At 46.5% G+C, this 16,965-nt stretch overlaps 1 protein-coding gene across 1 annotated transcript in view; it reads left to right on the top strand.

Annotated features, from left to right (window-relative positions):
* The first annotated feature begins 1,181 nt into the window (after positions 1–1,181).
* SBSPON (somatomedin B and thrombospondin type 1 domain containing) overlaps positions 1,182–16,965 on the top strand; it is a 28,383-nt gene continuing 12,599 nt past the window's right edge. Inside the window, exons 1-2 of the mRNA XM_017851632.1 lie at positions 1,182–1,595; positions 13,537–13,731. Coding sequence (XP_017707121.1) covers positions 1,382–1,595; positions 13,537–13,731 — 409 coding nt within the window. The 5' untranslated portion in view covers positions 1,182–1,381. The remainder of the gene's footprint in view (positions 1,596–13,536; positions 13,732–16,965) is intronic.

Genomic DNA, 16,965 nt, shown 5'->3' with positions numbered 1-16,965 from the left:
AGACTTATCTAAAGAAGAAAAAATAATCTCAATGTTGAGAATTTATTTGTATAAGCTCACAAAGAAAAAATTTCTTTTGACTTTCGAGTGTGTTTTCTTGGAAGATGAAATAAGATTAGTCTCCACTGGTCAAACTTTGCGGTTTAGAGTTTATAAGATAAAATTCTTATAATGTATTAAATCTTTTTCATTTCACATGTGTTTTTATGGTTCATTACTGTATTGTTTACTATTTTGTAGTCAAGCTTTTCATTCTACTTTTGTCACTTTCCTCTCTGATAAGTAAAGAAAATTCTTCTAAAAATCCTTTTTTGAGAAAGGAAGAAAAGTCTATGAAATAAATTTGATTTCTTAGGTTCACAGATGCGCAAAAAACGTTATATTCTTGGCTTCACATAAAAACCATATTAGATAAATGATTTAAGAACATAAATGAAAATTCAGAATAAATTTTGGTGAAACAAAAAAGAGTGGTGCAGAAAACGTAAACATTTGGAGAGAAAGGGAGAAGAAAAATATATACTAAAAAGTTAGGCAAGTCAATTTTATTAAAGGCAGTTCTAAAATATCGTCACAGTTTTCCAGGGGGAGAAATGGCTTTATCAGAAAGCAGAAGAGCCCCGTTATTTTATTTATTCCTTCCACCATTCATGAATGCCTCCTCGTGAAGCGAAGTGGCATTTTCCTGGTGCAGAAAAGTCTCATTATAAAAATGCCAGCAGAAAGAAAGGATGCCTCTTCGGACTTATCTCCTGCTTCTCTGCGGCCTGCGAGGATTGAGAGGGTGGCGAGCTGCTGTCCACTCTGTATTTGGAATGAGCTTTCCCAGGCGAAGGCGGTGGCCGCGCAGAGTGCTGCAGAGATCGGGTTTGGTGCCTTCGAGTACTCTGGTTCTAAGGCTTTAGAGTGAAAATACCCGCCTTGCTAATGTGTCCCCAGGCGTTAGAATACAGTTTAGAGCTAGGAAATGTGGCCTCCCCCGGGCCCGGGCTCCTGGCACGCCCGGCACCCCACCCAACCGCCCCCGCCACCCCAGCCCACCTGCTTTTTCCGCTCCCGCGCCCCGTAGGTCCGTGGCGGGACTTGGGGTAACGGGTGGCAGCGGGAGTGGGTGGCGCCGGGAGTCGATTGCGGGCGCGTCCCGGAACTGCAGCGCCCTCCCAACCACTGGGCAGGGGCAGCCCCGAACACCCGCCTGGGCCTCGACTGGCTCACCGCCAGGGCTGGGAGGGGCGGGCGCGGAGGGCGGGGGCCGGAGCGGGGCAGGGCAGCTGTGCCTCTGCCGGCCGTTCGGCAACTCCCGGGCCGGACCGGCCAGAGGAGGAGCAGAGCGCTTGCACCCGGGGTCTGCCGCGTCGCAGGCGCCGCCGGAACCCTGGCCATGAGGACCCTGTGGATGGCGCTGTGCGCGTTGGCGCGGCTGTGGCCCGGGGCCCAGGCCGGCTGCGCGGAGGCCGGGCGCTGCTGTCCCGGCCGGGACCCCGCCTGCTTCGCCCGCGGCTGGAGGCTGGACAGGGTCTACGGGACGTGTTTCTGCGACCAAGCCTGTCGCCTCACCGGGGACTGCTGCTTCGACTACGACAGGGCGTGCCCAGGTGGGTGGCCAGGCCGAGGGTGGTGCGCCGGTCGTTCGCCTGCAACCAGCGGGCACAGGGCAGGCGCTGTGCCAAGGACCTCAGCCCCTTCCCTCCTGGCGTGCCAGCCCCTCTATCCCCCCCATCCCCAGCACTGCCATCCAGGTACGCCCGGCTCCATTCATCCTAGAGTCTCCCAGTCCCCTCCTAGACAGCGAAGTGTCCTCCCCACAACCCCAGACAGAGCAGAGCCTGGATGGAAGGGATGGATCCCGCTGTTCTCCTGGAGGGGAGCCGGGTGACGAAATCTCCGACTCAGGAACTCCATTTGGATAGGGCCACCTCTGGCCGGCAGAGATGGCACTGACAGATAACCGGCATGCCCCGGGCCAGGCTCCACCACCTTCATTCTGTTAACCCTCGGGGATCTTTGGGGCTGCTGAGGGGTGATGAGGGCAGGATTGTGTAATCTTCCCACTTTGTGCCAAGGGCGTGCTCTGGGAAGGTATTGATACTTTCTTCTGAAGGGCAAGGTCTTAAAAAACTGAAGATGTCCTCATCTCTGGACCCCAAAATGTAGCACTGGCTCTTTTTCCTAGGAGGTGTACAGTATGTTCTTGGAATTCAATTTTCTCTGTACAGCTTGACAAGGATTGTATCTTGAGGTCCCTATTATGTTGTAATCTTGCTGGTTTTCCTTTAGGGTCAGTCTTTTTCAACTTTAGATTTCCCACAGTATCTCACAGTTCCTTGTCCCTGTAAGGGCTCAATAAAAACCGGTTTAATTGAATTAAAAGATAAAGGAACAAATGATGAGTACAGCCCTGAGGAACAAGGTGTACCTGAGAGAAGCCAGCCATGGAAGTGGAAGTCGCCCTGCTCCTGTTAATCACATCATCCCCAAAGCCACACAGATGTGAGGGTTCGAGCTGAAGGATCCGGGAGTGTCGGATCCTCAGCACTTTCTGGGGCTATGCCATTCCCTGGGCAACCAGATACCCAGTGGCGGGGGGCACCCCTCCTGCCTCTGCACTGTTTGAAGAGGGCTTCAGCCCACCACCAGGCCGGATGCTGAAAGAACACACTTGAAAGCATTAAAATTTTTTGACCCTGGTTGAAAGCTAATGATTTACCTGTGAATATTGATATTCTTTTTGATAAAGCTTTTTGATAAGCTTCTTTCCCTTTCTGGCTGCAAGGCCAAAGTATTTTACTACTAAAGTAAGATGGAAGAGTCCGCTATTTAGGAAATGCAGCGCCCTTAAGCCAGGTGTCTCCAGCCCCTGCTCCCAGCATCCTAAACTGTGGGCCTCATTTCCCTGTATAACTCAAGCAAAGCCTCTCTCTCATGAGGGGCTTGCCTATGTTTGAAAGGTAATGATGGAATTCCTGTGGCCCAGTTAGTGTCCCCCGATCTGTGGTAAGCGCAGGGATAGAGAAGTGATGAAGATGCAGTCTCTGCTCTCTAGGACTTTCTACTCTGGCCGGGAAACCTGTGCAAACCCCTGTTAGACAGACTTAGCACTGAAATAGGTGATCCAGGAGCTGACCTGGAAGGGAGCACTTAAAAGACCTAAGGAATTCAAGGAAGACTCCCATGAGGAAGTAATGGGTGAGCCTGGACCAGGAGAATGAGGAAGAGGCCGAGGCAGGCTGTAGGAGGGAAGCCCAATGTCACAGTCCAGCAGTTACTGCGGACGTCACCTGCTTATGCCAGGCCCTGTGCTAGGTCTTGAGGCCAAAATGGTGAACAGGACAGATGCTGGAGGCAGCCAGATCTGGAGAGATGCAGGCACATAAGAGGGATGAGGAGAGACAAGGCGAATGTCTCGAGAAGAACTTGCTTTCTAGTGAGACCTGACAGTGCTCCCAGGAATTTCAAAACCCTCAGTCTTTATTTGGTCAAAAAAAAAAATTGCTTATTTTCGGTCTAGGCGGTAGAATAGTGTGACAAAGAGCTTATGGTTTTGGAGTGGGGATTTAGTGGCTAAGTATGGAAGCGGTGAGATGGCCTGCTGTCTTTTGAAGCTCTCAGAAATCACTGTAAGTGTGCACCCCGGAGAATAGCTGTGAGTTGGGAAAAAGGAGATGGTGTCAGATTGAATTTTAAAAGGCGCATATTCTGAAGCCCTCAATACCCTGTGGCAGAGTCAATAGAGGACCTTGCAGGCCTAGAAGGAAGCAGGTGTGGGACTGAAAAGCTCTGTGTTGAGAAATTCTCTGTGTCTGAAGTTTCTTGCAAAGGGAGGAGGAAAATAAAGACGGTTGGAAGGTGGCCACTTGGTGGGACTGAGTCTGCTCCTTCGAGGGTGAGAGCAGAGGGCCAGGAGCCGAGAGGCCCGGCCTGCTTAGCCCTGGACCCACGCCACAACCATGTGGACCGTGGCTCCTGGCCTCCTGGACCCAGAGCTGATCTGGCAGCCGGAAGCTGGTTTGGGGCAACTCCTGGAATGCAGCCTTCCCTCTCACAGAGTCTAAGTCTCAAATATTTGTTTTTTATTTGTGATTTTTTTTTTTAATCCCAGAAGTAACCTGAATGCCTCAATTTTGCCTCTAAAGTCAGAATCCTGGGTTCAGCCTTTACCCTGGTGCCGTTTGGCTTTGTGACTTTGGAAAAGTCACCCTCATGGGGCCTAAAGCACCTCATTAAAGGGGAATGATACTGCCAGGCAGCAGTGACTCATGCCTATAATCCCAGCACAGTGGGAGGCCAAGGCAGATGGATTGTCTGAGCTCAGGAGTTTGAGACCAGCCTGGCCAACATGGCGAAACCCTCTTTCTTCTAAAAAGATAAAAATTAGCTGGGTGTGTTAGTGCACCTGTAGTCTGAACTACAGGTGAACTACAGACCACCCAGAAGGCTGAGGTGGGAGGATCACCTGAGCCCAGGAGGTAGAGACTGCAGTGAGTTGCGATCACGCCACTGCACTCTATCCTGGGCCACAGAGTAAAACTCTGTCTCAAAAAAAAGTGAGGGCAGGGGAGATGAAACCACTGTGTGGGACTGTGGAGTTGACAGAAGGAGGCTACACTGCACCTGGCTTGTGGTAGACATTTAGGTAGCAAATGTACTGTTGGTTGGCTCTTAGCACTAGTGGACAGTGGAGAATATTTTATTTGATTAAATATTTACATCGTAATTTTCTGACAACATATTGCTATAATTTGTATTCGTTAATATTAAATCATAAATACATTATATTCAACTCACACCATGTGCCAGATACTTAATACTTTGTCTCATTTAATCCTCCCAACAATTTTTTTTTTTTTTTGAGAAGGAGTCTTATTTACTCTATCACCCAGCCTGGAGTACAGTGGCGTGATCTTGGCTCATTGTAACCCCCGCCTTCCAGGTTCAAGTGATTCTCTTGCCTCAGCTTCCTGAGTAGCTGGGATTACAGGCACCCGCCACCATGCCCGGCTACTTTTTTTGTAATTTTACTGGAAACAAGGTTTCACCATGTTGACCAGGCTGGTTTCAGTCTCCTAACCTCAAGTGATCCACCTGCCTTGGCCTCCCAAAGTGCTGGAATTACAGGTGTGAGCTACCACGCCCAGCCATCCCAACAATTCTTAAGAACGACAGGTCAGGTCCACAAACCCATATGACAATCCCAATCTAAAAAGTGCTAACATTTTAAAGCTTTTTCATAACTCATTTGGTGGCAAAATCTCACCTGACTTGCACTGATAGAAGGATATTGATAATCGTTGTTTATATTTTGCCTCAAAATATTAATATATTTTCAAGGAACTGCTCCAGACCCTGCTAAGGAGAGGGGGACACTCCAAATAAGGTACATAGACTGTATTCCCTTTCTAAGATCCGGGAAGTCCTGAGTTCTGAGACTCAACTGCCTCAAGCATTTGGGAAAAGAACCTGGTGACCTATACTAGCATTTTTATAGACAGAACAGTGAAGGCTTTCCAAGAGTTTCCATCACTCAAGTTAACACCAATGAGCAGAGCTGAGATCTGAAGTGCCTGATTTCAGACTGCCAGTTGCCACATATATTTATGCCAATTTATGGCTATTATTTATTCCTAGATAAATCAGGTTTCAGCATCTCAGAACCCTCAGTTACTCTATGCCCATAGAACCCTTCTGCCTCTTAGAATCTCTTCTCTCTCTCTCTCTTTTTTTCTTTTTGAGACAGGATCTGATTCTGTCACCTAGGCTGGAGTGCAGTGGCATGATCTCAGCTCATTGCAACCTCCACACCTCTGCTTCACAAGCTCAAGTCCATCTTCCCACCTCGGCTCCCTGAGTAGCTGGGACTACAGACATGTGTGCTGCCAAGCCTGGCTATTTTTTGTGGAGATGAAGTTTCACCATGCTGCCCAAGCTGGTCTCCAATTCCTAGGCTCAAACAATCTGCCTGCCTTGGCCTCCCAACATGCTGGGATTACAGGTGTGAGCCATGGCGCCTGGCCCTCTTTTCCTGCTTACCAATTATATTACCTATTGTTGCTACCTAAAGCCTTTTTTGACTGATATTACATTCAACGTGAATGGAAAATGTAACTGAGTCAGTGTAACTAAGCATGCTTTACTTCTATTCCTTCTGATTTTTTCATCTTGCTAAATACATTATTATTATTATTATTATGTGGCTAAGAGATGAATACTGGCATTTCTTTTCTAAGTAAAAGACTTTTTTTCTCATGTAAAAACTAAAATGTTATTGAATCTATACAATTACTAAACTGTCAAAGACATCTGTTCGGGAATGATCTCAGGAAATCTCATTAGGACAATGGCATGAGTTTCAACACCAAGGGAGCATCACAGCTCCCTTCCCACCTCCACTAAAAAAGGGATGGAAAATTCTCCACTGGCTGTGCCTTACCAGGGATGGAGAAAAGTAGAGTAGGGGAACAGATCCTGCCCTGGAATAACTTCTTGGAAGATTTGCTAATGAGGTGGATAACACCCCCAATCTCTAATTCTCCGACTGGGTTCCTAGGGTTTGCATTTTCTAAGATCATAGAACAGTAGTTGCATTAGATCATTGATTGGCAGCTTAAGGAGAGGGTAATAATTAACCCAAGTGAAGCAGGACAAACATTGAATAGCCTATACGGGCTGGTGTCTTCTCCTAGATTTATGGAGAGTCTAGGAAACACACTAGCCAAAGTCTGATGACATCATATCTGGAGGGAAAGAGGCACCATGCTTGAAAATATAGGCTCCAAACTCACCCAAAGGAAAGATGCCAGAGTCTACGATGATTTAGAGAGTTGAGGCTTTATAGGAGCCAGAACGGTCTGAGAGACGTCGCCTTTGGCTTTAAAGAAAAAAAATGAGCGGGGCCTGCCTGGAGCCAGTATTCAAATAGACTTGACTTAGTAGAATTTGGCTGCAGCCCTGGGTGAGCAGTGAAGGAGGGTCAAGTTGTTAACACTTAACATTTACTCCATACCAGGCACTCTCCCAAGCACTTCACAGTTATTAACTTACTTGATCCCACAACCCACTGAAGCTATTCCTCGTTTTGGTCTCATTTGACATACGAGGTAAACAAGGCACGGACAGGTTCGGTAACTTGTCCAAAGTCACAGCGCTAATAAGGGGTGTAGTGAGATTTGAAGCCAGGTCCTCTGGATCCAGAGCCCACATATCAAAACATGATGTTTTTCTGCCTCAGAGAAGTGAGATCTTATGAGAAGCAGTGTGCTTTGCGGGGTAGGCCCCACATAAACACCAGTAGAGTGAGCAAGCCTTCTCCCTCCATCTACTCGGGGCCCCTCGAGGGCAGAGTGCATCTTGCTTGTCTTCATAAACCCCAATGGCTATCAAGATGCTACTTCATAATGTTTGTCAAAAGAATGTGAGCAGTCGTCCCACCCATCCCCACCAGGAGATGTTGTCCATGGCTTCAGATGACACTGCCATCTAGGGTGTTGCCACATTTCCTTTATAAAAGATTTTCCTTCCTTTGTATATATTTTGTATATATATTTTGTATACAAAATATATGTTTGTTGCAGAAAATTTGGAAAATACAGAAAAGCACAAAACAAGAAAACAACTCACCTGGAAACCTGTTACCCAGAAAAAAAAAAAAAAAAAGTACTATTTTCCTTTTTATTCATATCTTTTTTTCCCCTGGGTTACATAGTGTATAAAATTCTATTTATCAAATGACGCAGCCCATATCATCTTGCTAGTACTTCAGGAACTAGTACAGTAAATGTCTCAAGAGAAAAAAAAAAAAAAAAAAAAAAAACACCCTTTGGGGGCCAAATAGCATGGTTTCGGCAAGAGGGAAAAAAAGTCTTGATCATTTTTTTGAGCTTTCTGATGGAGTAATAGGCACTTGGGGAATGCAGTCTCATTTGGCTTTCAGAGAAGCTTTGACAAGGTTCTACAGAAAGAGGAATACACATGGAGAAAGAGAAAGGAAGATGATGGCCAGGCACGATGGCTCATGCCTGTAATCCCAGCACTTTGGGAGGCCGAGGTGGGCGGCTCACCTCAAGTCAGGAGTTCGAGACCAGCCTGGCCAACATGGCAAAACCCCGTCTCTACTAAAAATACAAAAAATTAGCCAAGCGTGGAGGTGCGATCCTATAATCCCAACTACTCGGGAGGCTGAAGCATGAAAATCGCTTGAACTCAGGAGGCGGAAGTTGCAGTGAGTTGAGATCGCGCCACTGCACTCTAGCCTGAGTGACAGAGCAAGAGTCTGTCTCCACAAAAAAAAAAAAAGAAAGAAAGAAAAGGGAGATGACATATATTTAAATTTTTGTCACTATGAGGTGTGCATGTGTGGGTGTTGGGGGATTTTTTTCTTCCACAGAATGTGAAGAAACAATAGCTATGCATAAACGGGTACTGCTGTGAGTATGGTGTAAGAACATTTCCTTAGGAATGATTAGGACTATTTGAACTTCACAATGTGAGGGAGAAAGCACTTGTTTGTGGGTGGTCTTAAACTTTTAGATGGCAAAGAGCCAATAGGCAGGGCTAGATTACAAAGGAGAGTGCTTGAGTCTCTGTGATTAACCAAGGAGACACCGTTACATGAAAACAAGAACAACGCCTCACATCGAAGAAGAAATAGTCCAAACTCTCTTTATAAAATGAATGGCTCTGGCTCTCGGCTCATTTTGTTGCTCTCTGTGTGCATGTATTTGGCATCGCCTAGAAAAGCATTTGAAAAAATATATGTATTTTTAAATGACCCTTTGGTACCTAAAGGCTGAGAATAGGGTGTCTTGCTCTGGCTGGCACAACTTCCTGAGCTGTGAACAGACCTAGAGAAAGTCCAGTGGTAACTCTGAGATGAGAATTGCCTAGAAAGATGGGTCCAAAAGTGGAAGACATGACCTTAAAGAGTCTGGCTGGGAGGAAAGGAGACCTCCCCAAACCATGAGTGGCACAGACCACGTCAGACCATGAGTGGTACAGAAAAAGTAAGCATGGATTATTACTTTTTTTAAACATATTCTGAAATTCTTGAGTGAGGGAAATTTGGATCAGATGAAAGGAAATGCCATGTTTTGGCACAGATAATAAAAGTAAAGAAGCTTGTTACTTTCAAAATGTGGTCCTGGCAGGAGATATACATAGATCAGAATGGATCTAAAGGACTCGCAGCTGCCAGGAGAAGCTTGGACCTACCTGATCTTTAGGCACAGAAAACAGTGCTCCTTCCAATGGACACCCTTGGGGCCATTGCTGCCAGGAGAGCCCAAACTCTAGGCCAGACTAGGAATTCCCATGGGTTTGGCTGTGGGGGCTTCTGATTTGTTTGTGTCCTTCCACCCTACTTCCTTCCTTTGCTGGAGCCTCCATCAGTGCTTTGGTTTCTAACAAATGATATGAACAGATCAGAGTCTGTTTCAATGTAGAACATTATCTACGGAGGAGGGGAAACATGCCCAATGCCATTTCATTCATTCATTCATTCATTCGTTCAATGAATGTGATTAAGCACCTACCATGTGCCAAGCGCCAGGAATGAAATAAAAAACTATCATGATCCTCAGGGGCATCAACAATAAACACAACAAATGAATATGTAATTATGAATTATGGCAATGCTACAAGGCAAGGAACACCAAGCTCTGAGAGGAAATAAGTGTGTGTGTGTGCGTGTGTGTCTGTGTTGTGGGGCGGGGCGAAGAGCAGAAAAAGCTGGCCAGAAAAAGACTCCCTGAAGAGGAAATAGTTGGTCTGGGAATTAAAGGGTGAGTGGGACCCAGCTATGCCGTGTGGGGAGAATATTCCCAGCAGAGTAAAAATGTGTACAAGGGTCCCAGGGTGGGAAAGAGCTTGGTGTGTTCAAGGGGTAAAGAGACCCATGTGGCTGAACTTGGAGCAGAGATGGGCTGTGAAGTGCAGGTGGAAGTGGAATGTCAGGCAGAGGCCAGGTTACGCAGGAATGGAAGCTTGTAGGTCACAGCAGGGAGTTCGGATGTCAGATGAAATCCAAATGAAATGCGGGAGTTTAAGTCATTTATTTTTTTTTTTTTTTGAGACGGAGTCTTGCTCTATCTCCCGGGCTGGAGTGCAGTGGTCGGATCTCAGCTCACTGCAAGCTCCGCCTCCCAGGTTTACGCCATTCTCCTGCCTCAGCCTCCCGAGTAGCTGGGACTACAGGCTCCCGCCACCTCGCTCGGGTAGTCTTTTGTATTTTTTAGTAGAAACGGGGTTTCACCATGTTAGCCAGGATGGTCTCGATCTCCTGACCTCGTGATCCGCCCTTCTCGGCCTCCCAAAGTGCTGGGATTACAGGCTTGAGCCACCGCGCCTGGCCAAGTCATTTATTCTTTTAAAAAATTAGTGAGCCATCTTTTAAAGTAATTGTACTTGGACGTGACTGGCTATCTCCATTAGGACTGTGAAAATGTGCTGCTCTTGTGTGTGATTCATTACTGAGATATATCACTTATTCTCCTTTGGCTGTGGTAGGAATCTCTGATAACTGGAAAGGTCTTGAGAAAGGGGGACCAGTTGGTAAATGGGCGAGGACTTGATAATTCCTTGCACTCTGAATCTACATCCATTATCTCACTCTCCAATGAGCTGAGCGCCAGAGGTGCCTGCCAGGCCTTCAGCAGAGCTTTTAGGTGTCTATTTTCTGTCTGTGCTCTCTTCTGTCTGCTTCTCTGACTCTGTTCTCCACTTCTGTATGGTGCTTGAGATCACCTCACAAATAAATTGCTTGCATTTAAATCCGTGTCCCACAGGCTGCTTCTGGGGAGACCCAACCCGAATATTAACTTGAGTTTAAACAAAGAAGAAAAGAGCAAGCTTACCGAGCTTCTTGGCACCCATTAAATCTAGGCTTTCTTCTCCTAAAAGGGGTGGGTGATGTCATCAAATCCTAACTCTGAAGCAACTGAGAAGCTATGACAAACTTGGAGTTAAAGGCCACCATGCCACTCCTAGGTGCCACAGTCTATCGGCTCCATTAACAGCTGGTGAAACTCAAGTGAAGATTGAGAAGGTCAGATTGTAAAAAGAATATTTTGATATGCTGTGAACAGATGTGAATTAGATAAGCTAGTGGGAAAGGGGACACGAATACTATTGGAATCGTCCAGAAGGAAATCTGCGTCAGGCAGCTGTAATAAATGACTTGTAATAAATCTGTCAGAAGTTTCCGTACTTCCCCTAACCTCCATGACCAAAGATCTCTTGTGATCTATAATGGCTTGCAATCCAAATAATCAAAAGTTCACAAGCTAACCAAGAATAGAATCTTTGGGGCAGTATAGGAATAAATACTTCTTAATTTATTTCATCTTCTGACACAAAGTATTTTGTGAAACACCTTTTTATTCCTGTAATTCTGAGTGAGTGTTTTTTATTTTGTCTCATAATGAAGCTATTGAGATGTCATTGTTCTGGACCCTACAACTTTCTGATTCTCTTTGTGGAGCTTTTAAAATCATGGATTGGAAAAACAGGATATAGCGTTTTGCTGAGGACAAACTGTAACCAACAGGAACAACTTGATGCAGTGATTGATTCTGTAATTTTGAGGACTTCAACTGTGAGACCAAACCAAATGCAAGAAACAAATACTAGACAAGAGACACATATGATGATGGAATCCTGGGAGGCTAAGTTCAGTCAGAAAACCCTCCCCAGTGTCATCTTTTACCATAAGAACTGATTCTAACTCAAGGCCATATTACTAAGTTCTGAGTTAATGCTATGGCAAAATTGTATTTTATAGTGATGTCCAAATGTTAATCTTTGAAACAAGTGCATTCTTTTGTATGCCTTATTAAGTATTGTTCAAGCCTAACACATCACAGCAGGACTAGCTAGACTCAAGGCTGAAGGTGGAAGAAAAGAGGTATTGAAATAATGAAGGATAGAAGGAATCCTTCTCAATCAGCTCGCAGCCTAAGGGATCTCTTTAAATGCCTTTAGCTTCGATGGGCCAATGAAATTATGAAATCATGAAAATAAAAAGGGAAGGGCTAACAAGAGCCAACAAAAGCAGGAAGTGACCTGTTAGTGGTTTTCTGAAAGATGTAGGTATGCATGGCGGATATTGGGAATGAACTCTAATGTGGCTCATTCTGGCTTCTTCAGGTAGTCGACATGTGATACCTATAGGTATTTAGTTGATGAATGAAAGCATGTTTTAAACTAGTTTGGAAATTTTAAAAATACTGACACGTTTGTGTTGCTTGGGACCCTTTTTATATCAGGGTTAGCTATGTGCTGCCAAATCACATGTCCTCCGAAAACCATAAATGCAGAAGTTCAAATCAAGCTTTCAAAGAAGTCAGAGTGCTAATTCTTGTGGGAAACACTATGAATTGGAAAGTATGAGGATGATAGGAAAGTGGATCACACTTCAAGGGAAAAAAAGGTTTGGCATCTAGGTCACGGGCACGTCTTCTGTCTTCTGGTTCTTTCCTTTTCTTATATTTAATTTTAAATCCTGAAATAATTCAATTTAAAAGCTGATTACAGTCTGAGACACATTAGAACTTTGAATGAGAAAGTTAAATGTGACGCTATATTGATTTTATGGTCATGGTGAGGAAATTGCATTTTTAAATTACATCTTACAGATTTGGTAAGTGGACTTCAGAATCAAGGAAGGAGAATGGCTTTAGTTGTCCATCAGGGGAATCCTAATACGTATTGCTGGACTCCAGGGAGCAGCCCAGTGCATGGCTGGCTGCTGAGAAACCAGCTGAGCCCCACGCCGACCAAATTGTGTGGAATTGTGCTCCATTAACAGCTGGAGGCCAACAGCACAAAGACTCCAGGGCTAGATTCTTGGCCTGACTCTGCCTCTTCATGCGTGACCGTGAATACTCTTTACCTCTCTGGGCCCTGGTGGCTCATCTCTAAACTCCAACCCTCATAGTTTACAAGTCTACAAGCCATGGAGAAAGAAAATAGAGTAAACAGGAGAAACTTAAAGTATAGGGGTCCCTATACATGGCCCTAAGCCCTGTTTCTTATGAAGACACATTTGCTGAGAAGAACTGACCTGGGTAGGTGATAGGATTGTTGGTGGGTGAAGTACATTTTCTTTTTTATACCTTTTTTTTTGGTTTGCTGTCTATGATGAGAATGTCTTGTTATAATAAAAATGTTATGGGCAGGGGCAAATAAAGTTAATATCAAGGAAAAGCAAAAGCAAATATCCGATCTCGGCCCAGGGAGTATGAGAAATTCCCCTGAAAGCATCCGTCTCTTCTGCTTGGGTGTGTTTCCCTGGGTCAGACCCACATTTAGGATCCCGGGGTATCCAGCTGCTTCTAAGGGCTACCAGGTTATCAATTCACCATCAGGGTGGGCAGGTGGAGTCAGTGTCAACTGGGACCTGCTGAGGCTTTGTGTGCATCTTCTGATACAGGGCCTGGGGCCAGGCGAAGTTTACATGGGGCTAAACTCAGCTGTTTGTGTTGGCGGAACAGCCTGACAACCTGGCGAGATTTACTCAGGTGAGCGTCCTTTTGTGCTGTTTTTCAGCTCGCCCATGCTTCGTGGGGGAATGGAGCGCCTGGAGTGGTTGTGCAGACCAGTGCAAGCCTACAATCCGTGTGCGGAGGCGCTCTGTGCAGCAGGAGCCTCAGAACGGCGGGGCTCCCTGCCCACCCCTGGAAGAGAGAGCCGGCTGCCTGGAGTACTCCACCCCGCAGGGCCAGAACTGCGGGCACTCCTATGGTACTGATGTTTTCATGGTTGCTGCCTTTGTTATCTGTGATGACTTTTTGACCACTTCATCCCATAAAAGGCCATATGCTGTGCCAGGGAAAGTTCCATCCACCACAGGGAGTGGGATGGGCCAGGCTGCCCAAAGTAGATAGGAAGCTCAGGAAATGCTTAATAAAGGAATTATGGCCAGCTGTGCAAACGCCTGCCTTTCCCTCACTTCCCTTCGTGTGTTTTATAATCCGATGGCCCATTCTCATTGTGCATGGACTCAGTAATGAAATAAACCGCATGCTTGTGGTTTGAGTGAACTCAGTCAAGCTAGTCATGAAGGACTTTAGATAGGAAGATGACATTTCACACAGCACAGTAAGTGTCCAGGAAGGATAACGCTATTTCACCTTCCACTGCAATTCCTGTTTCATTATGCACACTCACACATGTGGGAAAATCGTGGAAAAATCACAGAATTCTAAACAATGATAAAATGATTGTTTTATTATTATTATTATTATTTATTACTATTTTTGGGATGGAGTCTCGCTCTGTCACCCGGGCTGAAGGGTAGTAGCATTATCTTGACTCACTGCAACTTCTGCCTTCTGGGTTCATGCCATTCTTCTCCCTCAGCCTCCCAAGTAGCTGGGACTACAGGCGCCCGCCACCACACCTGGCTAATTTTTTGTAGTTTTTAGTAGAGACAGGGTTTCACCGTGTTAGCTAGGATGGTCTCGATCGCCTGACCTCATGATCCACCCGCCTCAGCCTCCCAAAGTGCTGGGATTACAGGCATGAGCCACTGCGCGCGGCCTTTTATTATTGTTTTTAAATGATTCCTTTTACCTGCCTCTCCTCTCAAGACTGGATTGGGGCTAAAGTAATTTGAAAAGATCACTCTGGTTTTGGAGTGGCCAATGGAGGGGCCAGGAATCGGCTCATTAATGAGCCAGAGACTATACAAGGCTCACAGAGAAATAAATGAAAAAGTTAATGTGTTGATCTGCATTGAATCCAATAGGGCAAACACTGACTTCTCAGGATAGCAAAAACCATATGTTTCTCATAGGAACGTGGAAATTTCATGTCAACACAATCCTTGTAAAGCCATTTTGTTCCTTCTTTTTTTCCACACACGAATATTTATTGAGAGTCTACTTGATGCCAGGTGCTGGGCTGGGCGCTGGGGTCACAATGGTGAGAGAAGTTGATGTGGAGCCTGCTGTCAGGTAGATCATAGCCTAGTGAGAGGGGTGCAATCATCAGATAATCCAGGGAATTAATGGATTACAGCTGCAGTAATTGGTGCAACTTGTAGAAAACAAGTGAGAGGTGCAAGGAGCGCTCAGCGGGTGTAATCAGGTGATTCCCCTTGGTCTTGAGGGAAAAGGAGGAGGAGGGGCTTCCCTGGAGATGGGGCTGAGGTATGTAGACTGCCCAGGCAGGCAGACTAGTGCGGTTAAACCTGATGGCCAGGTGTAGAGGGTTTGAGGGATTTGGAAGCTGATCAAGGGAAAAGCTGTATCCACGAGAGGCAGTAGCACAGCAAGCTTTACTGGGCAGTGCTTGGACAGGGCTGCATGAGAGGGGCCGCCCTCACAGCATGAGTCTTTTCAGAGGCTTATGGTGGGCTGAGGAGAAGGGCACAGCAACTCCTGGGGGAGAGGGAGACTGGAAAGCGGCCTTAAATGTCAAGGTGAGGTCACCCAGCAGCACAGTGGAGAGTCTGTTGGTCAGAGACCTCAGAAGGGCAGCAGCATCTTGGGGTCTGATAACACAAGGCCTATCAATGGCCAACAGATGCTGGGTATAGTTTCACAGGTGTATAGGCAGGCAGGCCTAAGTGGCTAAAAATCTGCCTATTTGGCTATTTAAAAACAGTTGCATGTGTAAAAGATTTGAATTTTGTGCCAGCATGTTTGTGAGCTAAAGGGTCTAAGCCTAGGGTCAGGAATAAGCATCTTTGGCTCTTTTATGTAACATGGGGGAGTGCAAGGCCCGCATGCGATTGGCAAAGGAAGGTTGGCGTGTGGGGCACACAGAGAACACCGTATTTGGGATTCTGGGCTTTATCTTAAGAGCCATTGGGGTGTTCTTTGCAGGGGAGAAGATCACTCTGGTAGTGGAGTGGCAAGTGGAGGGGCCAGAGTGTTGTCCCCCATTGATGCAGAGGTCATATTAAGGTCACAGGGAGGTCACTGAGCGCTTCAGACGTGGTTGCTCACAGACATACGCCCAGTCACTTTCAGAGACACTACACAAACGGCTCGGGGAGGAAGATGCTGTAGGACATTATGGATGTTTTTGGTGGTTCTTAAAAGCCAGCGCCAACTTATCAGGAAAAGCAGCCCACCTACTCCCGTGCCGCGCCTGACTGCTAGAGGGTTCCTTCAGCACATCGGGCTCTTCGATGGGACACCAGGCTGTCGCGCTCCCCTTCCCAGCCCTGGGTCTCTACCCAGGACAATGCAGGAAGTTGTTAGCGACTATGTCTTAGCATATCTGTACTGAACAGCCTCCTTCCCTACTATCATAAAATAAAAGATGTCAGCTTGGGAAGAGAGGAGAAATCTCTACTTGAGGTAGGGCAGCTGGCATTTGCAGTCCTGACTTTGGTCCCCAGCATTCTCCTCCTGTTGGAGATGTCTTGGTGATGATTACTCCTGTCACAAGCTAGTTGGGGAAGACAGGACCCCTCCAACAACCCTGTCTGGTGATTCCTAACAGGTGGTCCTGGACCAGCAGCATCAGGATCTGCTTCCTCAGCCCCACCCACCCAGACCCATGAGATCATAATCCCTGCATGTGGGCCCAGCACTCTGCATTCTAGCAAGGCTTCCAGGGGCTTCGGATGCTCACTGGAGTTTGAGAGCCACTGCTGTAGCCCAAGTGTGACAGACACCCCCCTGTCATAGCTGGGTCACCTAAGTAGCACTTTCCTGAAGGCGGAAGTTCCCAAAGCGTATCCTCTTTTATTAGAATAGTTGTGCAAGGCCGGGCGCGGTGGCTCAAGCCTGTAATCCCAGCACTTTGGGAGGCCGAGACGGGCGGATCACGAGGTCAGGAGATTGAGACCATCCTGGCTAACATGGTGAAACCCCGTCTCTAATAAAAAATACAAAAAAAACAGCCGGGCGAGGTGGCGGACACCTGTAGTCCCAACTACTCGGGAGGCTGAGGCAGGAGAATGGCGTGAACCCGGGAGGCGGAGCTTGCAGTGAGCTGAGATCCGGCCACTGCACCCCAGCC

Source organism: Rhinopithecus bieti, unplaced genomic scaffold (genome assembly GCF_001698545.2).
Source record: "Rhinopithecus bieti isolate Rb0 unplaced genomic scaffold, ASM169854v2 scaffold_32422, whole genome shotgun sequence".
NCBI lineage: Eukaryota > Metazoa > Chordata > Mammalia > Primates > Cercopithecidae > Rhinopithecus > Rhinopithecus bieti.
This window is presented reverse-complemented; position numbering and strand designations above follow the sequence as displayed.